The 24,639-nt window shown below is 43.7% G+C and overlaps 2 protein-coding genes across 4 annotated transcripts in view; one reads left to right on the plus strand and one right to left on the minus strand.

Moving 5' to 3' along the window:
• LOC138596685 (alpha-1A adrenergic receptor-like) overlaps positions 1-6,861 on the minus strand; it is a 13,031-nt gene extending 6,170 nt beyond the window's left edge. The window contains exons 1-3 of the mRNA XM_069667981.1: positions 6,544-6,861; positions 5,361-5,612; positions 4,767-5,142 (exon numbers count right to left, since the gene is read on the minus strand). Of these exons, the coding sequence (XP_069524082.1) occupies positions 4,767-5,142; positions 5,361-5,612; positions 6,544-6,861 (946 nt within the window). The remainder of the gene's footprint in view (positions 1-4,766; positions 5,143-5,360; positions 5,613-6,543) is intronic.
• Positions 6,862-19,435: 12,574 nt separating this feature from the next.
• Positions 19,436-22,860, plus strand: LOC138604275 (hepatitis A virus cellular receptor 1 homolog). Of its 3 annotated transcripts, none has more exons than XM_069676170.1 (7): positions 19,436-19,512; positions 20,177-20,378; positions 20,847-20,983; positions 21,086-21,157; positions 21,272-21,357; positions 22,181-22,286; positions 22,570-22,860. In XM_069676170.1, the coding sequence occupies exons 1-7, from the start codon at positions 19,464-19,466 to the stop codon at positions 22,635-22,637; spliced, it is 720 nt and encodes a 239-aa protein (XP_069532271.1). In that variant the 5' UTR covers positions 19,436-19,463; the 3' UTR covers positions 22,638-22,860. The 3 variants fall into 3 exon arrangements, with proteins under 3 accessions (XP_069532271.1, XP_069532278.1, XP_069532286.1); XM_069676177.1 differs by having other exon boundaries at positions 20,922-20,983; XM_069676185.1 differs by lacking the exon at positions 21,272-21,357.
• Positions 22,861-24,639: the final 1,779 nt, after the last annotated feature.

Consider the following 24,639-nt stretch of genomic DNA (forward strand, 5'->3'; position numbering starts at 1 on the left):
ACTTCAATGACTGTAGTGATTGTTTTAGTTACGTTTCTACCTGCGGACTATAATGACAGAAACCATGTTTGAACGGGCTTTATGAGCTATACTGCAGCCAGTCAGCAGGGGGCGCTAGAGAGGGTTTGGACTCACTTTTAGGGAGCTGTCATGTCGGCCATCTTTTTATAGTCTGTGCTCCAAACCTGCACTCTTCTTCTGTGGTGGTTTTAAAGTCATTCAGGCACCAGGACACTGACGTCGTCAAACTGATGATTAGAACTGACATCAGACTGTCTCGTCTCAGAAACATGATTTTAACAATCTGCAGCATGCTAGCAGATCTGTGAGGCTAGATTTAGGCTACATGCTAACATCACCATGCTAACATGCTTAAAATGTCTACACTGACATTTGAGATGCGAATTTCAGTATTTTCCTTAATGAATCTTAATAATCTTGGTTTACTCAATAATTGCTTCTGTAAAAGGAAAGTACAGACGAGGCCACGACAATAACAAGCACATTGGGGATGCAGCCATGAAGCGAGTAGAACAGGGAAATGTAACTAACAGTATATTTGATCAGACACGGCTCAAGTTTCTGTCGTGAATAAACAAAAGATTCACTTTAGTCTGTCTCTGACTTACGGCATGAAATATTAAAGTCCAGAATGTACTCCAGAGTCTGTCCCACCGAATCGCAGCTTATCAGCGATCGCTTAATCTGCACTGTTCGTTCTGACAAACACACGATTACAAGTTCATTTAAACACAACGTGACGGACACAAATACTCTCCGTCAGTTTTCCTCCTCCTACTCCTCCTCCTACTGCTCCTAGCTGCTCCTCCTCCTGCTGCTAATGGCTCCTCCTACTGCTGCTAATGGCTCCACCTACTGCTTCTAATGGCTCCACCTACTGCTGCTAATGGCTCCTCCTACTGCTGCTAATGGCTCCTCCTACTGCTCCTCCTCCTGCTGCTAATGGCTCCTCCTACTGCTTCTAATGGCTCCACCTACTGCTTCTAATGGCTCCACCTACTGCTTCTAATGGCTCCACCTACTGCTTCTAATGGCTCCTCCTACTGCTCCTAACAGCTCCTCCTACTGCTCCTAATGGCTCCTCCTACTGCTCCTAATGGCTCCTCCCACTGCTCCTAACGGCTCCTCCTACTGCTCCTAATGGCTCCTCCTACTGCTCCCCCTACTGCTGCTAATGGCTCCTCCTACTGCTCCTCCTACTGCTGCTAATGGCTCCTCCTACTGCTCCTCCTACTGCTGCTAATGGCTCCTCCTACTGCTCATAATGACTCCTCCTTCTGCTCCTCCTACTGCTGCTAATGGCTCCTCCTACTGCTCCTCCTACTGCTGCTAGTGGCTCCTCCTACTGCTTCTAACGGCTCCTCCTACTGCTCCTAATGACTCCTCCTTCTGCTCCTCCTACAGCTCCTAAGGGCATTTGTAAGAATCCACTGTTCCCGAAACACAACAACCAATCAGAGCCGAGCAGTCTCTCAGGCCGCTGTCAATCACACGCTGCGCAGCACCGCTCCTCCGCGCACGCTCACACGGTCAGCTCAGTTTGTTTAGCGTGCGCGGCGTCAGCCGGTTTGTGTCCACAAAGGCTGAAAAACAACCACCAGGAAGGAACAAACTGCCCGTCCCTCCACTGCCAACCGAGACAGAAACACAACCAGAGCAAACATCAGAGCGGCGTTTCTGAGGTGGAGAGAGCTACGGGAGCTGAGAGGATCAAAAAGCGATGCTGAGTTAGACAGTTCTGCTCCACAGGTAATTACCCCAGCTTCATTTCTGCTGTGTTTGTGTCACATTGCTGAGATGTCTGCGGTTACTGTGACGCTGTGTTACCTTGGTGTAGCAGTCGGGCTAACGTTAGCTTGTTCCTGCTGCGGCTGCTGTTCAGCGTTGTTTCATGTCTCTGTGAAGTGTCCAGGCAGTGTGACCGTTTCTTTCTCCTGATAGTTCTGTGTGCCTGTGCTCTCACGGCTAAATGTTCAAACATCAAATTCATCTCATTATTTACAGGCTTTGTAATTAATTAATCGTGTTTCAATAACTTCGGTGACAAGCACATCACATGTTACTCAGTCTGGTTATTTCTCACTTCCACACTTTAACTGTACTCTCTTCTTCACCTTATTAAGTTTTAAGCGGGCCGCCGCTGCAAAATGCATGCAGCAGAAACACTGTGCAGCATACTGTCCTCCGCTGCTTCATCAGCGGCCCGGCTATGGGCCCATCACAAAACGGAGAGGAGAGGAAACAGACGTCTCAGTCCGTTCCGTTTGTTTTTAACGTTAGGAACTGTAATCGTGCATTTGTCCGTGTAAAGGCGGACACATCATCAGCACTGCACAACAAACAGATACTCCTCATCGAAGAGGAATTCATGTTTATCCCAAAGGAGACCGGAGACGTTTTAACTTCCTGTAATTCATCACATGAGCAGCACGAGCTGCGGCATTGGCTGACTGCCCCCAGTGATGTTTTCACAGTGCAGTGTGTCATAACAAAGACCCAACTAATCGATGATGAAATTCGTTGTTAACTATTTTTATCATCAATTTTAATCAATTTTATCAATTAGTTGCCCTCCTGTCATGGCTGCAACATAATCCTTGATGGGTCAGATTGTTATTCTAAGTGTGTGACAACATGACAGAAAGGATCCCTCCAGAGATAGACCTTTTTGTTACAGAGGAAGATGATTGTTTTAACCACACACAGACGTTACATCGCTCTCTGCAGACACACCAGACTCCATTCATAAAAACACTGATTTTAGCTCACAGGACACAGGAGCTGCTGCTGCCTCCGTCTGTCAGTTAGTTTGTGTTATTGTGTGACTTTGGTGTTTTAAATGTTCATATCTACCATTATCTCTGATGTCCCTTCAGAATAAAGGTCCCACCATTATCTCTGATGTCCCTTCAGAATAAAGGTCCGTGTCACAGAGTCTTTCCAGAGGTAAGAGAAGTGTTTAAATATTTCTGACCATCAAAAATGTGTCACTGTGTAAATATCTCTGCGTCATCGCCTCCGTCTTTAGGCTCCGCCTCTTTCCAAACAGACGCTGGGTTTGAACCTGCTGAACGTTTGTGCAGCATGTCCTCCTGATCTGAGTCAACACGTTAAATCCTCTGATCACAGGTCTGTTTCTCTGAGCTTCAGCCTGCTGCTCAGTAATATTAAACCTGTTAATGCTCTCTTATGAAGCCTGCTGCAGCCAGAGGGATTGTGGGTGACTCAAACTCTTGAATCAATGTTATTACAGCTCATGTTTAAAGGATAAGAACTGATCTCGGAAAAGATGTTAACCAAAGGAACTTCTGCAGGAACCTTTTTAGGACATCAGGAACTTTGACTGAGCACAGGTCGACTTGAATGATGAGCAGGAATCAGAGCTGACCTGCTGTGAGCGTGTCCGTCTGAAGTCAGGAGAGGAAATGAATGTGCTGAAGTTCAGAGGAGGTTTTGTATTAAAGCAGCAACAGGCTGAATGCTGCTCTGTGTGTTCAATGAGGTCAGGTGGGATCACTTCATTTACCTTTAAGGAACATTTTTGCCAGACAGGAAGTGGGCCATTTTGGATTTTGTGCGTTGATTTTCATTTTACGAGGATGCAAAAAGGCTGAACGTTTAAACTGATTTCAACTAAATGTTCTTCGATTAATAAAAGTCACAAACATTCAGAACAACATCGACTGAAGCCAAAGGACCAAGCTTTAGACACCAGCGTGTTCTGATTGGCTCAGTATCTGTCTGTGTGTTCTGATTGGCTCAGCTGTGATCTGTGGAACGTCTGGTGTCGTCATGTTTTGTGAAATCAGCACAAAGAAAGATGAAGTTTGACTTCCTGCCTTTTTTTCTGAGAACACTTCTGCTGTTTGTCCTTGAAACTCTGGCTGCTGATTGGTCGATGATGATCAGTTTAAATATTTAAATATGAATAAAACTTCAGTCAAACAGTTTTTCTGTGTTCAGGTCTGACGGGTTAACTCTGAGGAGGAGGATCATCTATGTTTCATCTGCAGTCTGAGTCTGATCCATCTCCGAACGCTCAGTGTGGCTTTATGGGGAAATATGGATATCAAATACAGAATGTTAAGATATATTACACTGAGTAATGTTGTTTTATTGATTTACAGAGTTAAACGTTCATGAATCCAAAGCGGCTCCAGACTTTAGACTGAGTTCAGTTAAACACAGGAAACGTCTCTTTGTGCCTCCAGGCAGAAATTTGAGCTTCATCTGTCGATCGGCTGAATTATTGAGTATTTTTAATGATCACTTATTTGTTTCGGCTGTGACATGTCAGGCAATAACATCTCCCTGAGTTTAAACTCTAACAGAATCTGAATCATTCATGAGAGTCTGCAAGAAAACATGCAGACAGCTTTTAAAATGCTTGTTTTTTTAATGGAGTTTGGTTTAAACTTTTCTGATCACACATCAGGGCATGAGGAGAACGCTGATCGTTTTTCCTGACACGACAGAATGATCTACTCCAGATGAAATGTTCAAATCATGTGAATCGTGACTGATTTTATTGCATCAGCCATGTTTGACTTGATTTGTGTGGCCTGGTGCGAGTCCACATCTTTGTTTGTAGTCACACTCCGCTGTGGCGTGGACACGGCTGGAGTTCTTCTAAATATATTGTGTAATGTGTAACTCTGTCTGTGTGATGGGACTGAGAGGGTTAATGTCACACTCAGGTCAGGCCATCATGAGCACTGATCAGGTGATGCAGACATGTGACCTACCGAGAGGCAGAGCCAGGAAGAAGGGCAGCCAGCAGAGGATGAACATGCCCACCACCACGCCCAGCGTCTTGGCAGCTTTCTTCTCGCGGGCGAACTTCTGCAGTTTGAGGCTGAGCGAGCTGCGTGCGGCCGAGGCCCCGCCCCCTCCGGCGTCCTGCGCCTGCTGGTTCCGGCAGTGGATCCTCATGGTGAGCTCGTTGGAGTTCTCCTGGCGCTCCTTCATCACGCCGGCCTCCAGGTTCTTGGTGGTGCGTTTGGCAACCACATAGACGCGGCAGTACATGGCGAGGATGACGAAGAGCGGGATGTAGAAAGATCCGAGCGACGAGAAGAGGGCGTAGAACGGCTCCTCGGTGATCACACACACCGTGTCGTCCTGCAGGATGTCAGAGGGGTTGGGTTCAGTTATCTTTAGCTTATCGTACATTTAACTTATATTTACTTCGTCTTTAAACTCTGTTCATCTTTCATGTATCAGATCGCTTTCAGGGACAAAGACTCGATTAAACGAAGACTCGCTGATTTTACAGACAGTTTAACAACTTTATTATCCATACATTTTCAGTGGCGCATTATGGGTAACATTGTGAGTACCTGTGAGGGTGGCTGCTTCCAGCCCAGCAGCGGGCCGATGGAGATGACGGTGGAGAGGACCCAGACGCCCAGCATGGCAAGCAGCGCCCTCTTCTCAGTGACGATGGTGGGGTACTGCAGTGGGTAGCGCACGCCGATGTAGCGGTCGATGGAGATGACGCACAGAGACATGATGGACGCCGTGCAGCACAGGACGTCCACCGCCGCCCAGATGTCACAAAAGATCCGCCCAAACACCCAGTGATCCAGAATCTGCAGAGACAGGAAGTACCTGAGCCCACTTCCTGTTCAGGTTCTTTACAGGAGGGTCTTCAGGCATTTCACTTAGGTCTGTGACTCTGCACCGATTTTATTTACTGAATACTCTAGAGATTTATTCATTAAGTTCTGATTCTAGCTAAAGAGCTAACATGCTTAGCAGCCAGAACATGTTAGCACTGGTCAGCTCAGTCTGTTTCCTCTGTATGGAGGCTCATTTATGTCAGTGTTAAACAGTAAAGTCCTGTAACGATCCCTTCGGACTCATGATGACTTCAGATCCTGTGTGTTATTAAAGCTGTGTGTACGGTCCAGGATGCAATAACAGTAATAACTATTACTTTCATTACAACTGTCAGATTGAATCATTCAAGCTTTAAGAACACTTTGCTGATTTTCAGGATCAAATTGTGAATTGTGGTTAATTTTGCGAGGCAGCAGCAGCTCCTGTGTCCTGTGAGCTTAAATCAGTGTTTTTATGAATGGAGTCTGGTGTGTCTGCAGAGAGCGATGTAACGTCTGTGTGTGGTTAAAACAATCATCTTCCTCTGTAACAAAAAGGTCTATCTCTGTAGGGATCCTTTCTGTCATGTTGTCACACACTTAGAATAACAATCTGAGCCTGTCAGTGGAAACAACAAGAACTTTTAGTGGACGACCTTTGACCCATCAAGGATTATGTTGCAGCCATTACAGCCTGTTTCACTGCTGCAGGATGAACACACCTACTGAGACACTCGCACACTTTTAATACTGTGTGTCATTTTTTTCTTTATAACATTATCTGCGAAGACATTCATTATTTCAACTGCTTTTTTAATTTATTTATTTCTGCTTGTTGACTTTTTTCTTTCCTTTTTCTCTCTGTCGACATAAAATCCACTTTCTCGTCACTAAATAACATATAACTGATCAATGATCTGACCTCCAGCGTGGCGGACACCGGCAGCACGGTGGTCCCCAGCAGCAGGTCCGCGATGGCCAGGTTGATGATGAAGTAGTTGGTCGGGATCCGCAGATGTCGGTTACAAACCACCGACAGGATGACCAGGATGTTCCCCACGATGGCGCACATGATAAAGAAGGCCAGCACCATGCCCACCGGCACCGCCCGGCGCAGGTCCAGCGGGGCGGGGACGTGCTGGGAGCCGGCGGTGTGGTTTATGGAGGAGTTGGAGTCCCGCAGAGGAGGCTGTGTCCCGGGATACAGATCCGCGGAGGAGCCGTTAGTCCACAGATCCATGGTGACGGTGGGTTTAACGCTGTTTAACACTATTTAAATCAAACTCGTACTTTGACTGTTACTTGAGATTCTGGAGCAAAAAACAAACGCTTAAAAAGGTTTCTTTCCGCAGCAGCAACTTCTCGGTCTGCTCCTAAATGTTTGAAAACTCGGATTATTGTTTGGTTAAAATCCGTAAAAAACCGAAGTGTTCCCGCTCCTCTCTGTGATGAAACGCCATGGCTGAGAGGAGCGCTCGTGCTGGACTCGGTTTGCGCGGGAGGCGCGCGGACCAGCAGCAGGTGGCGACGCGGGTCAGCTCGGTGTCTCCGGGCGGTCAGACAGCCTCCTACCGACCGCTGGGGCTCCTCCTCGGGTTAAACTGAGGATTCGGGAGCGGGTCACGGATCTGTGTGTCCTTTTATGGTCCAAGTGTTTAATGTGGGAAAGTTTCAGCCCCAAACTGCTGCATCTTTCTCTCACGGTGGTAGAGAGACACTGACATGAACTCTCTCTCTCTTTCTCTCTCTCTCTCTTTCTCTCTCTCTCTCCTTTTTCTTAGAAATGTTCCTTATTAGTGCTGACAGTTTAATGCAGCATCAAAACCACCAGTATGGTGGCCCACAGGTTCAAAAACCATTCACGCCCTCACAAAATAGAAAACACTGAATTTGAAATGTTTCTACTCATAATTGTCAGTACACAGTCGATTTGTTACAGAAACTGTAGGTTTAAGTATAAACACTGATCTACGGTGGCTCAGAGGGGCAAAAAACATGTCACATTTCTGGTTTATGTTCTGTTGTGTTTTTTTGTTCGTTCTTGTTTCTGTTTTTTCTGCCGTGCCTCCAGGCCACCGTAATTACAAGAAGTAAAGTAAGCAGTAAATTAAATACTATTTTTAAATCCTGTAACAACACTTGTTATTGGACCTTTATCTGTGTTGAAGTAATTATTTCAGGTCTGTCGGTCTCATGTGTCCATTAACATACAGCTGCAGCCTTTCGGTGGATTATAGAGTAACTTGAATGACTTCAGGACGGTGCCCGACAAGGGCAATCGCGCTGCATCAGGCCAAATGATGTCCATGATAAGAAACGGACTGCAAATTCAGAAACAATATAAATTCTAAAACAAATACAAAAGTCCAAAACAAATACAACGATGCAAAACCAGTGCCCACAACGGAAGTGCTCCAGGCCTGTAGGGGGCGCTCAGTGCTACAGTTTATTGATGAGAGAGGGAGACGACACAGTGGATTTATTATGTACTTTAGGTCCTCTATGATGATTCTGCCGGGTATCGAGCTCTGAGTACTGTAACGTGTGGGTGTTAACTCCTCTCACCGGCACAGGGGCTTTGGGAGTTCAGGGTTATCTGGCCCGGGGTGGATGCCACGGCCGCCACCGTACTTCAGTGACACACAGCCATTCCGAGGCAGCTCGAGGAAATGTAATTCATATAACACACATGTAAACACACACACACACAGACCGGCTGCTCGAAACACACTCTACAGCAACATATGTGGATTCATCCGCCGCTGAATGTAGTCCCTAGCAAATGCATTGTTTCTTCCTGTTTCGTGCAAACAAACGACTTGCTGAAGAGTTACCTCGTCATCAACACCGAGCTGCTGCTGCTACTGCCTCTATGTGTGAGTCACCAGGGAGAGAGAGAGAGTGTACATGTGTGTGTGTGTGTGTGTGTGTGTGTGTGTGTGTGTGTGTGTGGGTGTGTGTGTGTGAGTGAGTGATCTAAGAGAAGCATTAAGTCATTCCCAGCCAAGGTCGCAAGCGTCCTGTTGAGAGTCTCTATTTTCAGATCATTCAGAAATGTGCACCATGCCGCACAGCAACAATAACCTGTTAATGTGCTGTTGATGTGCACAGAGCGACAGCCAATCAGAGCGCAGATCTTCAGCTGGGTGGAGTCCTCACTTTAGTGAGTGATCATTGATCCCAGCGGTCAGAGAGACTGTCGCACACGTTATAAATATTAACACACAAATTAAATCTAATAAGATGATTCAGATTCAACAGCAGTTTAATCAGAAGTATTAACTCGATCTCCACTGCACTGACTCTGGATACAAACGATGTCACCAGCTCAACATGGCAGCGCCCGCCTCAGGGCCGTTCTGGCTTCTAGTACAACGAGAGGCGGTGGAGACGCGTTGGCCATCTTTATGCAGTCTGATTATGACCTGCAGGCTGGCGTCTCTGCTGCTCACAGTATAATGTATATACTACACCAACAGTGGAGGAGGAGGTATTCAGAGCCCTGCTGCAGTGAAAGTACTCATACTATACTGCACAACAGTCCGTCAATCAAAATGTGATTATGTGAGTGAAGTGGTGAGTCCCTGCTGAGGATTAACCCTCCTGGTTTCTCAAACATCTCAATCATCTCTTTAATCCAAACACAAATATATTAGATTCTGGAGGAAATCCTCATCCAGCAGAAGCTGCTCTTTCCCACGACCCTGAAGGCCACACAGCACCAAACGAGACACCAGCAAGAGGGTCCAACTGTCGACTGTCTGAGGACCTTCAGGTCTGAGAGCCAATAAGAAGAGGGCAGAGTCCACAGGTGAATTACATCACTTCCTGTTCTGCCTTGAATGTATAAAAAGAGGCAGACAGGTAGTTTGTGTAACTCCTGACAGGACGTCCTGCTCTGTGAAAAGAGAGAGAGGGGTTCACATGTTACTCTGATAGTACACGTTTATGTTTGTAGCTCACATTAGCATTTTAATTTGAAGGTGTGGAGTTAGTATGAACCAAGTTAATGCTAGCATTGGTCAGCTAATGACAGCTAGAGATGTTAGCTTGTTGTATATTGTCATATTGCTTGTTCAACAAGCTAGCGCTAAGCTAGTGTAAGTGTTATGTTACACGACGGGCTGTGATTGTGCCCCTCAGTATTTAGATATGTTACTGTCCCTGACAAAAGGCCGAACATCACCTTTATAGGGCTTAAACTGCTGAGCAGAGAAACGTGACACGTGTGAGACACAGAGTCAGTCGTGGACTCGTGTCCAGGTGTTTGTCAGAGACGCTCAGTTAAATAGAAGTTCAGCCATGTTGGTTCTCTTCTCTTCCTCCTGCAGAGCGACAAGAGACTCCATCTGTCATTCAATCTTGCCCGCTCATAAAGCAGGAATGTCTATATGATGTGTGTGTGTGTGTGTGTGTGTGTGTGTGTGTGTGTGTGTGTGTGTTATAAAATAAACCTTCTGGAGGCTGCAACCACATTATTTCATTAGACTGTTGACATCCATCATAACTTCTTATCTGTCCTCTAACTCCACCCGTCCCCCCTTTACAATGTTAATTATTGATTAGGCTTAAAGAATCAAGTAATCGATTAAATTATAAAATCAATTAAAAGTAAATACATAATTCAATTTAAATAATTAAGTAAGATTAGATAAGAAGTTATGGGATTACAGCAGTAAATAAAAGGCCCGTTTAAAAGAGCTGATGGAGAAAGCCTCAGGTGCTCTGGTAGCTTAAAGGTGATCTATAAATAAAGTTATTATTATTATTGTAAGTGTTTGTATTATTGTTATTATCATTATTATTATTATGTTTTTCCCTTCCTGTTTGCAGCGTCTCAGAGGTTTATTCTTTGAATCATTTCAATCATTAGAACATGTTTGTAATAACGTAGATGACTGGTTAGAATCTTTGGTAAGCTATGATTGGACAACATTTACGGAGGCGGGGCTTAAATGAATGATTGAAAGAATTCTTTTAACATGCTGTCCTGTTTTAACATCAAACTTAAAACAGTTTGTGGATCAGAGACTCTGAACATCTTCACCATCTTCATCATAAACCCTCAATCAGATGAAACCTCGATGAGAAAAACAACCAGAGATCAAAGAAGTTTCTGATCAATGGAAATTTAAAATGTTTCCTGATTTTAAACGTTGAGGAATTACTTCATTTATTTGTTCTTTGGCCTTTCTGTCTAAATATTCACATATTTTCATCATGTCTATTTTCATCCAACCTTCTGATTTCATAATGAGGTCTAAATGTGGAGCGCATGATTTTGTGCATTCCTTTATTTGATGTCATTATCCTTCAATCAGTCCTTGTTTTTGTCTGTGTGGCGTTCACTGACTTTCTTCTTATGGTCTTTACTTTCTTATGAAGTCCTGTGTATGGCAGCCACGCTCTGCCAGCAGAAAAAGTAAGAAGGTAAGTTCGAAAAGATAAAAACAACGTGTTAAACTTGGAGTCATAAAAATGTGTCTAACTTCTGGTGAGTAACATCCAGCTCATGTGATTCTAAGCTTCATCCTAAAGGCAGCTGGACTTGGTTGAAGTTCACCTTTCATCCAAAAGGCTTCTTCAGTTCTAAACTGACTGGTGGATGGAGCTAGAAATATCAGCCTCTGTAGGTCAATAGTAAGCTAAGAGATGTTAGCATTGTTAGCTAGAAATATCAGTCTCTGTTGGTCATTAGTAAGCTAATAGATGTTAGCATTATTAGCTAGAAATATCAGCCTCTGTAGGTCAATAGTAAGCTAAGAGATGTTAGCATTGTTAGCTAGAAATATCAGTCTCTGTTGGTCATTAGTAAGCTAATAGATGTTAGCAAGAAATATCAGCCTCTGTAGGTCATTAGTATGCTAATAAATGTTAGCATTTTTAGCTTGAAATATTAGCCTCTGTAGGTCATTAGTATGCTAATAGATGTTAGCATTATTAGCTAGAAATATTAGCCTCTGTAGGTCATTAGTATGCTAATAGATGTTAGCATTGTTAGCTAGAAATATCAGCCTCTGTAGGTCAATAGTATGCTAATAGATGTTAGCATTATTAGCTAGAAATATAAGCCTCTGTAGGTCATTAGTATGCTAATAAATGTTAGCATTATTAACTAGAAATATTAGCCTCTCTAGGTTATTAGTATGCTAATAGATGTTAGCATTATTAGCTAGAAATATTAGCCTCTGTAGGTCATTAGTTTGCTAATAGATGTTAGCATTGTTAGCTAGAAATATCAGCCTTTGTAGGTCATTAGTATGCTAATACTTGTTAGCTAGAAATATCAGCCTCTGTAGGTCATTAGTATGCTAATAGATGTTAGCAAGAAATATCAGCCTCTGTAGGTCATTAGTATGCTAATAGATGTTAGCATTATTAGCTAGAAATATTAGCCTCTGTAGGTCATTAGTATGCTAATAGATGTTAGCATTGTTAGCTAGAAATATCAGCCTTTGTAGGTTATTAATATGCTAATAGATGTTAGCAAGAAATATCAGCCTCTGTAGGTCATTAGTATGCTAATAAATGTTAGCATTTTTAGCTTGAAATATAAGCCTCAGTAGGTCATTAGTATGCTAATAGATGTTAGCATTATTAGCTAGAAATATTAGCCTCTATAGGTCATTAGTATGCTAATAGATGTTAGCATTGTTAGCTAGAAATATCAGCCTTTGTAGGTTATTAATATGCTAATAGATGTTAGCAAGAAATATCAGCCTCTGTAGGTCATTAGTATGCTAATAGATGTTAGCATTATTAGCTAGAAATATTAGCCTCTGTAGGTCATTAGTATGCTAATAGATGTTAGCATTGTTAGCTAGAAATATCAGCCTTTGTAGGTTATTAATATGCTAATAGATGTTAGCAAGAAATATCAGCCTCTGTAGGTCATTAGTATGCTAATAGATGTTAGCATTATTAGCTAGAAATATTAGCCTCTGTAGGTCATTAGTATGCTAATAGATGTTAGCATTGTTAGCTAGAAATATCAGCCTTTGTAGGTTATTAATATGCTAATAGATGTTAGCAAGAAATATCAGCCTCTGTAGGTCATTAGTATGCTAATAAATGTTAGCATTTTTAGCTTGAAATATAAGCCTCAGTAGGTCATTAGTATGCTAATAGATGTTAGCATCATTAGCTAGAAATATTAGCCTCTGTAGGTCATTAGTATGCTAATAGATGTTAGCATTGTTAGCTAGAAATATTAGCCTCTGTAGGTCATTAGTTTGCTAATAGATGTTAGCATTATTAGCTAGAAATGTCAGCCTCTGGACAGCTGAGTCCTGGCCTGAGGAGCTGGCTCTCCCGTGCTGGGCCATGTGTTTGTGGAGGGGTTGTTTTGTTTGATGTACAGGTCCCTGCATGCCTCAGTGCATTGTCCTGCATACACTGCATTGCTCTGTTTGTATCTGGGTGTTTTGTCCTTTGGGTGGACAAGCTTCTGTCTGAGTGCGTTTGATGGTTTGAAGTGTTTTTAATGATTTCAGTTTAGAATGTCAACATTCATACATAGCACTTAGTACGTCTACCTAACCCATGAACATTTTATTATTTATGCTTCCGGACATGTGACTCCAAACATCCAGTAAAAACATAATTTAATGAAGCTTCATTTAAATATAATCCAAACACCATGTTTCTTGTCATTCCTGTCTGACCTTTGACCTTTCTCTCCTTCAGATTTGTTCTGTTTTGCTGCTTGGTGTAAAAATACAAGTTACATCAGCATTTGTGCTTTAAGCTAAAGGTTTGTAGGTCATGCTCGAGCTGTCATGGTTTTTAGTGTTCCATCATTCAAAGCAGGATTATGAAAACAGCGATGGGCAGAGATGGAATGCTGCGTCAGTAAAGTTAAAGATATATTAAAGGAAAATAAAGAAGTTCACAAAGATAAAACATAAAAGAAGAGATGTTTTTCAGATGAAGTCACGACTGCTGTTTTTAACTTGAAGCTACCTTTTTTTGTCTCTTTGCTGCTGCAGGAATAAAACCTGTTGACTGAAGCTTCCTGCACCGCTCTGCTCTCAATACTGTGACACTGACACTCACACACTGCTCATACAATACCACTCAGAGACACACACACTCACAGAGAAACCCAGGAGGGACTGGGTTTAACTGCCACTCGGGGCACAGGCGACCTTGAAAGTTCAGGAAACGTCTGTGAAATCAGAAAAAAGAGCTTTAAATCACTTCATGTTGGATTTCTATTCAAATATTCCCCCTGGGAATTTTTATTTCCCATGATTCCTTTCTCTGATCAGGCTGTTTATGTTCTGTGTCTGCTCCGTAAAAATGAGAAAGAGGCTGCAGAAGTTCCTGAAGAGCTTTAAAGTGAACTTTATGCCAAGAAAGAAGAAGACATGAACATGAACATAAACGGATCAGAAAGTCAAAGTTCAGAGGAACTCAAGTGACATGTTTGCATCACACTGTGCCCTGAAAGTCTGAGGTTATCAATGAGATTCATCCTGATCAGAACGCATCGCATCCGAAACGGTCAAACCAAACTCCATTCAAAAAATGACCACTTTAGGTGCAAGTTGTTCAACTTAAAGTAACGTGAGTGAAAAGTAGCACAGCTTTAGAGGCAGATGTTCGGGTCGGCACCCCTATGTCCATACAGAAAACATGAGGCTACAGCAAGCAGCTGGTTAGCTTAGCATCATAGAAGGTAACTGCTCAGAGCCAAGAAACAATCTGACACAAAACAAAACTGATCTTTTTACTCTTCAGTTTTTGTTCATATGAAACAAACTGCTGTTAGTAGGTGGTTAGCTAGCGGTTTCTCCTTGTTTCCAGCCCTCACGCTAAGCTAATTTAGCTATTCGCTCTGTTTCAAGTCTTCATGTTACTCTCCATTTCCGATCATTATTGTAAGCTCAGCTAGCTGTATCTCCGTGTTTCAAGTCTCTATGCTAAGCTAAGTTAGCTTTCTCCTTAATCCAAGTCTTTATGCTAAGACAAGCAAGCTGTATCACACTTTCTCCATTCTTTATGTTAAGCTAAGCTAACCACCTGCTTGCTGTAGCTTTATATCTAACAGGTGACTGTTCCTTTAAGACTGAACTTCAACGGACAGAGAGAGCTGAATCAGGTGTGACACAGGCTGAACTTCACTCTTTGATATTTTGGTGTCTGCTGCAGATTCTCTCTGGATTTGTGATCAGACTCTCTGCTGTGACCTTTGACCTCCTGCTCAGACTGCTCTCCATAGAAGGAGCAGCAGCAGTGACCCCGCCCCTGCAGGAGGAGCAGTTTGTGTTTTTATTCAGACACAAAGATTTAAAGTCTCACTTAATTCAGGAAGAGCTGCAGTTTGAGTTCAGTGTGAATACACACACACACACACACACACACACACACACACACACACAGGCTGTGACCCTGAATTATGAACTGACAGGCTAAAAATGGCCGCCTGGCCCTTTAAATTTCAGCTGCACATTCCTGGAATTACAAGTTTACAAGAGAGAGGGAGAGCAGCCGAGAGACACGAAGCTCTCAGTCTGATTCACCAGACAGTTACATTTATACTTTCATTTGTTTATGTGTATGATGATATGTTTGTGATCCTACTGAGAGCGACCTCTTTGTTTAACCACAGACGTCACATCGCTCTCTTCAAACACACCAGACTCCATTGACAAAAACTGTGATTTTAGGATTCAGAACACAGGAACACTGGTCCACTGCTGCGCTGTACAGTGTGTGTGACTTAAGTGTTTTAAATGGTCACATCCGATCAACACAATGTTGGAATGACACACAATAACACAACGACCACCTGAAACTGAGTTTTATTCAGTTTAACACATTTTGTCTGGAGTCTTGACACAGGAAGTGATGTCAGAAGACAAACAGCTGGCTCAGCCAACAGAAGGCTTATTCAAACATTTGTCCCAGGCCTTCAGAATATATGAATATGAGTATAGATCACAACCTGCAGTGCAACTTTAAAACAGCTGCCAGGAAAAAGTTTGAGGCTGCAACAATCAGAGAACTGCTGCAGGGAGGGACTCAGTGTTCACCTCAGAACTGGACAAACATCTCAGCCTCCCTCACACTGTCTTCCTCCTCCTCCGCTCCAGCTGGAGCTGAGTGATAGAGGCGGCAGCAGCTGATTGTACAGCCGGTGAAGATCCAACACTGATGGAAGTTTGTTGCTCTGATTGGTGAGCAGATTGTTTCCCTGACAGGATGGAACAGAGGAGAGGAAGAGGAGGATGAAGATCAACAGGTGGAGGAGAAGAAGAAGAAGAGGTCCAGCTGGAGTTTCACAGCAGACGATGAATCCCAGACTGAACCCACAACACACACACACACACACACACACACACACACAGATTGAGGCACAGAATAAGTGAATTATTCCATATTTTTAACCCAAACAGCTCAAAGTGTTTGACACAAACTAACAAACAGATCAATAAAATATTAAAACAGTGAGTCAAAATCACTCCCAGACATAAAAGTTATAAAATTACTCAAACAACTGATCCTCCAAAAACACGTGACAGGTGTGACAGGTGTGACAGACAGCTCCTCTCAGACTGGTGGTGCGTTCAGGTACCCTCCAGCGTGACGGAGCTGACCAAGAAATTGGTCTTCTTCTTCTTATTTTCTTCTTGCTCTTTGTGCTGCGTTCAGGGGCATCATCAGGCGTAAAAAGCAGTGTCTCTCTGTGACCAATGAGAGTCTCTCTTTGTGTTTATTTGTAATTATTGATCGTTTGTATTGATGGATGTTATTGATGTTATTGAACCAGTAGAGCTCAGTTTGAAACTGACAGCATCAAAAGTAACCCGGTCCCTGCTGACTCTGATGGTGATGCAGCTCAGCTGTTTGAAACATGACCTCAGAGGGCGGCTGGGATAGGGCAGAGCGGGGACGGCTGCAACACTTGTTTAACTAACATCTGTCTGTCAGCTCCTTTAAGAGGAGCGTCAGAGTCAGCAGGCTCACTCTGTTTGTATTAAAGTTCAGTCTGTTAAAAGCTTCAGCTATCTGATCCCTGTCTCTAAACACACACACACACACACAGGTCAGATTATACAGTTTCATCTATGTCCAAGCTCTTCAGGCCATGCCATGGAAACAGCCTCCTCCTCCTCCTCCTCCTCCTCCTCCTCCTCCTCCGTGTCGGCGCCAGAACGAATCTGATAGGCGGACATTAAGTCTTCTCGGGGGGGGCACAATAATAAAAGGCTTGAGAGCTAACGTGTGTGTATGTACATGTATAATAAACAGATCTACAACCATACAGAATACAAACAAACTCCCAGACTGCTGTTCTTGTTTACCAGTCGGTGATTAAGAAAACTTTAACGCATAAGTGGCAGACCAATCAATCACACCACCAATGTTTACTGTTACTGTTGTGTCAGCACCACAGGAAATGAACAGCAACAAGCGATAAGAAAGAAACAGCTCTGGTACACATTCGATATATATGTCGTTTTTTATTTAATTTGGCCTGAGAACATTCACCAAACAGCTAAAAGCTTAAAACAACTGATTAAAGGCGAGGACAAAAAAGCTTCACGTGTCAAGGTGAAAGACTTCGGCACCTGGCAGCACCGGACAGCGCCCAGCAACAACAACACAACACATCCAAAATAAGAAGAGCATTTGTTATGCGAATGGTAATGTGGCACACTGACGGAGCTCAGCTCCATGCACAGATCGATGATGAGCAGGGGGGGGGGGGCAGCTCTCTAACAGTTTAGTGTAAAGCCCAGACTCGACAGGTGTGTACTAGTTTCACTGTCTGTAACGCAGCTTCATTATTTTGAGTGAGACAAACAGCAGCTCGTCCACATAATAAAGTGTGTCTGCGCCCGTGTGCCGAGGTCGCGCCTCGCACTGCCCCGGACTGATTGGTCTCCTGTTTAGAATAATAATGACAATATATTATCAGCAGATCGTTGGTCACACAAAAGGAATTGTCATCATGATCAGTGTAAACTCAGAGCCCTTATAATACTGCTCCACAGCTCCCACCAGCTCTCTGCAGACCGGCCCTGCAGCAGCGCACTTTGAGGAGCGTCTAACCCTCTGCGTGTGCTTGGAGAATGAGACGGAGTCTTTTTGAGTCATTTGCAGGTTTATTGAGCACAAACGCTGCACATCCTTTAGGCCTCATTCTTTAACGGACAATACGTCTGATTTATTTACATACAGAAGTAGCTACTGTTTATCTCCTTCTTCATTTTCATCAGAGGGGGCACAATGACCTGACTGCCCGGGCTCGGCCCAATAAGGCCCGCCCGTAGCGCCAACACTGCTCCTCCTCCTCCTCCTCCTCCTCCTCCTCCTCGTCCGTTTATTAATCCTCCGTGTCTGATCCTCTCCAGCTCACATTAGCATGCGGCTAACACTGATCAAAGCGCTGAGGGCCTGCTGATACTAATTATATGATGCTAATGAGGAGTGAGTGGATGTGCAGGTGCAACATTTGCTCTGAGTGTTAGCGACGTCATGCTAACAGGCCTGGAGCTGTTCAGCATGAAGCTAATTAACACGAGGCTAATGCTAATGTGAGGCTGAGACGCTCGGTAACACTCGAGTGTTGGGACTGTTTATCACTGACTGAATTATGAGCATCTATTAGCATCTATTAGCATAACATAATGCACACAGCTGGTGGCAGGCTTTTATTTTGGCGAGACAGGAAACAAAAAACAAAAAAATCTGTAAAATAAAATAAGACGTTGTTTCCCATCATCCTTGCTGCTGTGTCCTCCATCTCGTGTCACTAATATCTACTTCCTGTCAAGGTCACCAAGGTCACAGACAGGCCGGCGACAGAGAGGTCGCCTCTCTGTCGTCATGGCAACAGGTGATAAAATGACATCATCATCAGTTTGAAACTTCAGGGTCGTCCTCTCTCTTCTTCTCCTCCTCTTGTCATCGATGACGTCACAGCTGAGTGTTCAGACACACACACACACACACACACACACACAGCGTATATATGTGAAGTTCTTCTGTCTGCAGGGGGAGGAATGTGATTAACGAGGAATGAGGCCCAAAATCATATCAGAGAGACGAGAGGCCAAGAAACACTGACCTCTGATCCCCAGTGTTTTCACTGTCAGCACACACGGATACTACAGAGAGGAGGAGGAGGAGAGAGGACGAGGAGGAGGAGGAGAGAGGAGGAGGAGGAGAGGAGCTGTCAGCGTTTAAAAATAAAAAACTTTTTTAAATCTAAAAACGTTTTTGACTCAAAGATTGTCTGTGGTGACAGGAGGAGTCACTCAGTGTTAAAAGATAAAACCGGTCCCTTCCTGTCTTTGAGGACTAACTGTTGTCTGACTGTGGTCAAAACACGTGTTTGACCTATATTACCTACCTGTATTTTTCAGGACAATAAACGTCCACGCATCGTGCGTGTGTGCGTGTGTGTGTGCGTGCGTGCATGTGCGGGCGTGTGTGTGTGTGTGTGTGTGTGTGTGTGTGTGCGTGCACATGTGTGTGTGTGTTAACATCTTCCCTTTTTCTCCAGTAAAAATCAAAGACAGAATGTGAGTAAAGAAAAACAGATTTTTAGACTCTGACGTGAAGCAGGACAGTAGAGGCGACTTAAAACCCAGTTAGCATGTAGCATTAGCTTTACTCACTCACTAACTGTGGTGAATACCTGTAAGTACCTCTGGTGTTTCTCTGGTTACAGCTGATCGTCAGGAATGAACAGTTTTTCTGTCTGTCCGGTATCTTCAGAGTGTCTATAAATACATCCGGACGTGTGGAAACAGGAAGTTAAATCACTGAGTTGTCCGTCTGACTCCTCTTCTGTCTGTCTGTCTGTGTGTGTGCAGGAGACACAACAACATGCTGTCGCTGCTTCTCCACACCCTCATCTCCGTCTGCATCCTCACAGGTGAGTCTCCACCTGAAACTTCATTTATTGTGTAACTGAGACAAACAGGAAACACACAGAGGACACACTCGTGCTTTTATCTCGTAAATCTCAGAGGGAAATGTTTCCTTTCTTTCACCACATTTATCTGTTTATTACTTTTATATTTTTACTAAAGTAACATTTACAGCTTGAACTTGTAACTGAGTATTTTTACAGAGTAATTTTAGTACTTTTATTTTGGTAAATGATCTGAATACTTCCTTCACTGGTCACAGAGAAGCATTAAAACAGATTTGAAGTTTTATGCAGGGTTAGTGTTTCTCTTTTGATGGGGCTGCTAGCAGTTTCCTCCCGCTCCTAGTCTTTGTGCTAAGCTAGGCTAACAACATGTATCTCTCTCTGTACTAGAGATGCTGAAAGAACCAGAGGGTTTATGGGAATAGTAGTTCATCTCAACTGTTCTTTTATAATAAAATATGATAAATATGGAGCTGAAATGATGCATGATTAACTTCATGTGATTGGCTGAAACAGCGGACAATCAAGGTGAAAACGTCCTGTTTTTATCCTCAATATCCAACACCTGAGCACAGCAGCACCTGGTGGACGTCAGAGGAACAGCTCTGATTCAGAGACTTTTTATCACTTTGATTTTAGCAGACTGTTTGTGTTTCTGTGTCAGTGCCCGCCCATGTGTCGGCTGTCACCACGGAGACAGTGGTGGGCGTGGCCGGGAGGAGGGTGACGCTGCCATGTCGCGTAGAGGTGGTGAGTCAGGGGGGAGTGGAGGTGTGCTGGGGGAGGGGAGAGCCATCACTGTTCACCTGCCACAACGCAGTGATCAACACGGCTGGAGATCAGACCACCTACAGGAAGTCATACAGGTAACAGGAACAAGTACAGGAAGTCATACAGGTAACAGGTCAGAGGTGAAAAGTAAGCTCTGTCAGTCTCCATTAACAATGAACTAAATGTTAGCCGCTGCTGTTAGCCGCTGCTGTTAGCCGCTGCTGTTGAGTGCCGTCTGCGTCTGAATATAAATGTTTATGGTTATTCATTATAACAAAGTCTGCAGATAAAAGTCCCAGGAAGCCATTATTGGTCATTGTGGTATTTTTAATCGTGGTTCATATTTTTTATTACCTCGTTTGTGGCCTGAATGACTAACAGGTACAAAGAGCTGCGATGCATCTGAACCACAATCTGACAAACAAACGGCACAAGCTGGGGGGCGGAGTAGACGCTGTTAAATCACCCTGTTTAGTTGCACACAAATATTTGAACATAACCTGCAAATGAAAAGTTACTGACAAAATAAGAAGGTGTTTCAGGTGATCTCCTCTCCTCTGCAGGTACTCCTCCTCCTCCTCCTCCTCTCTGTCCATCCTAAACTCTCGGCTCTCAGACTCTGGTTTCTATCACTGCAGAGCTCAGCTGCCCGGTCCGTTCAACGACCAGACGTCCACCGTGCACCTCATCATCATCAAACGTACGTCCAGAGAGTGTTCTTCTTCTTCTTGGATAATAACAAGTAGAAGAAGAAGAAGTAGGTCAGCCAGTGTTTTAACTTCCTCCTGTGTGTCCTCCTCAGCTCACTCTGTGGTCTCTGAGCCGTCACACAGAGAGGATGCTGGGAACCTGAACACACCACAAACTCCAGCAGGTGAGTGCAGGACCACACACTAACCTGTAAATGACTTCATGCTCACCTGTCAGGACTTCACCTCCAGTGTTTCCCTGAGTACAGTCTACAGAGAGACTTTCTTGTGTTCTGTAGTTTTCACCAGTACAGACGTGACAGAGCAGACAGGAAGTGATGTCACAGGAGACAACACGACGGGGCCAATGGTGGCGCTGGTTCAGGTAACAAAGACTCAAACTGAAACTCTTTAAACTAGCCTGAACGATAACACAGACACACTGGTGATAACTGATGAGTTAGATCCTTCAGGTTATTAGCTTCCTTTACCTGCACAGGTAAGACCATAGACTGTATATAGGAAGTGGTCGAGTGGTCGAGTCACTCATTGGTTTGTGGACTGCTGCCTTAATTTTGCCTTGTTTTTTTCTTCAAACCAGAAGTGACCATATTTGGAGTAGAGGGAGGAGCTAAAGAGGAGTGAGTCGTTAGCAAACGCTAAGCAATCAGCTAACTTTGTTAGCATTGTTTTTTGGAATGCTAATTGTGGCTAGCTAAAAAAAAACAGGCTTTAAAGAAAATGCACCGACTGATGAAACGAACAGCCGACTCCTCTGAGAGTCTTTTAGAGCAACTGAGCTCTGAACAAGACGTTTATCAGGTCGCCATGGCAGCAACATGTCAATCACAGGTAGCCCCGCCCTAACCCCTCCCCTCTTCCTGCTCTGTGTGACTCTCAATGGGAGCATCAGTGACTAAATGAACATCATGCTGTGCTGAAGAAGACTTGAAACTAGAGACTGAGACCATAAACTCATCAGGAACATGTTTACTGAGGGAATACATCAGGAGAGGAGGAGGAGCATTTTGTTTTTTACTGTTGTTATTCATGTTGTCTTTATTGCCACCTGAGCTTTTGTTTATCTTTATTACGTAAGTTAAGGGATCAATAAAGCTTATCTCATCTTTCTCATAGACTTCTATACAATCAGATCACTAAACATGCCCAACTTCTGTGTGTGTGTGTGTGTGTGTGTGTGTTCATAGTCGTCTGTCCAGCAGCTCGTCCACAGTCTGCAGATCTACATCGGAAACACAGTCAGAGTCTCCTTCATCATCTTCATCCCTGCACTGCTGCTGACCGCTGCTCACAGTCAGTACACACACACACACACACACACACACACACGCACACACACGCACACACACGCACACACACACACACACACGCACACACACGCACACACACACACACACACACACACACACGCACACACACGCACACACACACACACACACAAACACACGCAAACGCACACACACACACACCCACGCACACGCACATGCACATGCACACGCACACACACACACACACACACACACACACACACACACAATCTGATGCTAAGGTGTTTACAGGTGTTTTGTATGTGCAGGAGTCTGGAGAGCCAATCAGAGAGCAGAGACTGACCAATCAGAGGAGGAGGCGGACAGCTCTGTGTAGAGACTCAGGAGACATTTCTGCTTTGACTTTTTATTACTTTTTTCCAGCTGGGCTGCCGTACACACGGGACACACTGTGAATACAAACTTGTGATCTTTTTAAACAGAAAGAACTCAAAGTTCAGACCTTAGTTGATCATTCTGCTGTTGGAGCAACTCGTCCTTCATCATGTGACCAACTCACATGTTTGTTTACAATAAAACTAAATATGACATGAAACCTCCCTGCCTCTGTTCCTGTTCACGTTCCACTGATGTAAAGTATACATACTGGTGTAAAGTAGACCTACTGGTGTAAAGTATTCTTACTGGTGTAAAGTAGACCTACTGGTGTAAAGTATACTTACTGGTGTAAAGTAGACATACTGGTGTAAAGTATTCTTACTGGTGTAAAGTAGACATACTGGTGTAAAGTAGACCTACTGGTGTAAAGTAGACATACTGGTGTAAAGTATACGTACTGGTGTAAAGTAGACGTACTGGTGTAAAGTAGACCTACTGGTGTAAAGTAGACGTACTGGTGTAAAGTATACATACTCATGTAAAGTATATGTACTGGTAGAAAGTATACATACTCATGTAAAGTATACATACTCATGTAAAGTATATGTACTGGTATAAAGTATATGTACTGGTATAAAGTATACATACAGACTTGTGATACTTGTGGGTGAAATAAAAGTTGTCACAGATAAATACTTAAAAACAAAGTCATCACTCATCACTCCTTGCAGAATTATTTACATGCAGATTTTGAGGAGTGATGAGAAAATCTCTTAAACCCACAGCTGGAGCGTGCAGGTGGAGGCTGGGGTGGTGGTGGGGCTGAAGTCAGAGTGCAGACTGGTGGTAGGGCAGCGATAGCAATGACAGAGCAGAGGGAGTGAGCGGAAATCTTACAGCTTAAACAGACTGTCAATTTGGGAGGAAGTGTCTGTCAGGTGATGTGGAGATGATACATGTCAAGTATGAATCAGTGCAGCTCGAGTTGTCAGCCTGAACTAGCTCGTAGGCGTCGCTCCATGTTATTTTTTGTCCATTATTTATCATTATTTAGTTAGTTTGTTTTATATGAAAAGTTAAAAATCATTCCTCTAATTATTCGACTGATCATCCAACACACGCGTACGCAGGAGATGCAGACGGCGTAAGCTTCAGTGTCACGCGTGTTAGTGAAGTGGTGAGTGGATCAAAGTCTGTTTTTAAACCACTTCAATGAAATACAGAAACTTAAACACAATTAAAGAGGCTTTGTTAGCTGGCACCAGCTCGAAGCTGACCAACAACCCGGTTATATAGTCTTAGGCTAATGGTTTAACATGCTAACATGCTAAACACTATTAGCTTTGAGTGCACAGTGATGTAACAGGTTGTGTTTGTATTTGTGGTGGAGATGGGGATCGGGTAAAGGTGAGTACTGATTAATACCTGTCTCTTGAACATGTTGCACTGTGGATTAGACCTGCTGGTGTTTTACGTGCATCTATACCCCTGAAAATGTGTGTGGTATTATCAATAACCGGAAATGACTCGAAATTCTGGAGATAATTTCTCCATAAAATAGTGCTTCTGTGAAGTTTTAAGATAATCAGTCAAACTGCATCATTTTATGTTTCTGTTTGTAAGGACCCCAGCTCTACTCGTAACCCCTGAAATGTCAGTCTGCATGTTGCTCCTGTTAACTGCCAACCTGTCATCTTAAACAAGGTAAACTTTGCTCACGTCCCTGTCATGTTTACCTGCAGTGCTGCTCTCTGACCAGCAGAGGGCGGCACTGACCGCAGCATGGTGCTGTTTGTTACTGTGCCTGATCATCAGATCATTCCACCTTTACGTTAAGATCACTCACCTACAGAGAAGTAGACTTATTTCGGAAAATCATTTAAAAGCAAATACAAACGGACTGATTGTGTAATCCTGCTTTCTGCTCTGAGTCAATCAATCTTTATCAATATAACACTCGTCAAACAAAAAGTGTGGAAAACAACACACACACAACACAA

This window comes from Semicossyphus pulcher, unplaced genomic scaffold (genome assembly GCF_022749685.1).
Source record: "Semicossyphus pulcher isolate SPU_LCO1_2020_fin unplaced genomic scaffold, fSemPul1.0.p SCAF_10, whole genome shotgun sequence".
NCBI classification, from domain to species: Eukaryota; Metazoa; Chordata; class Actinopteri; order Labriformes; family Labridae; genus Semicossyphus; species Semicossyphus pulcher.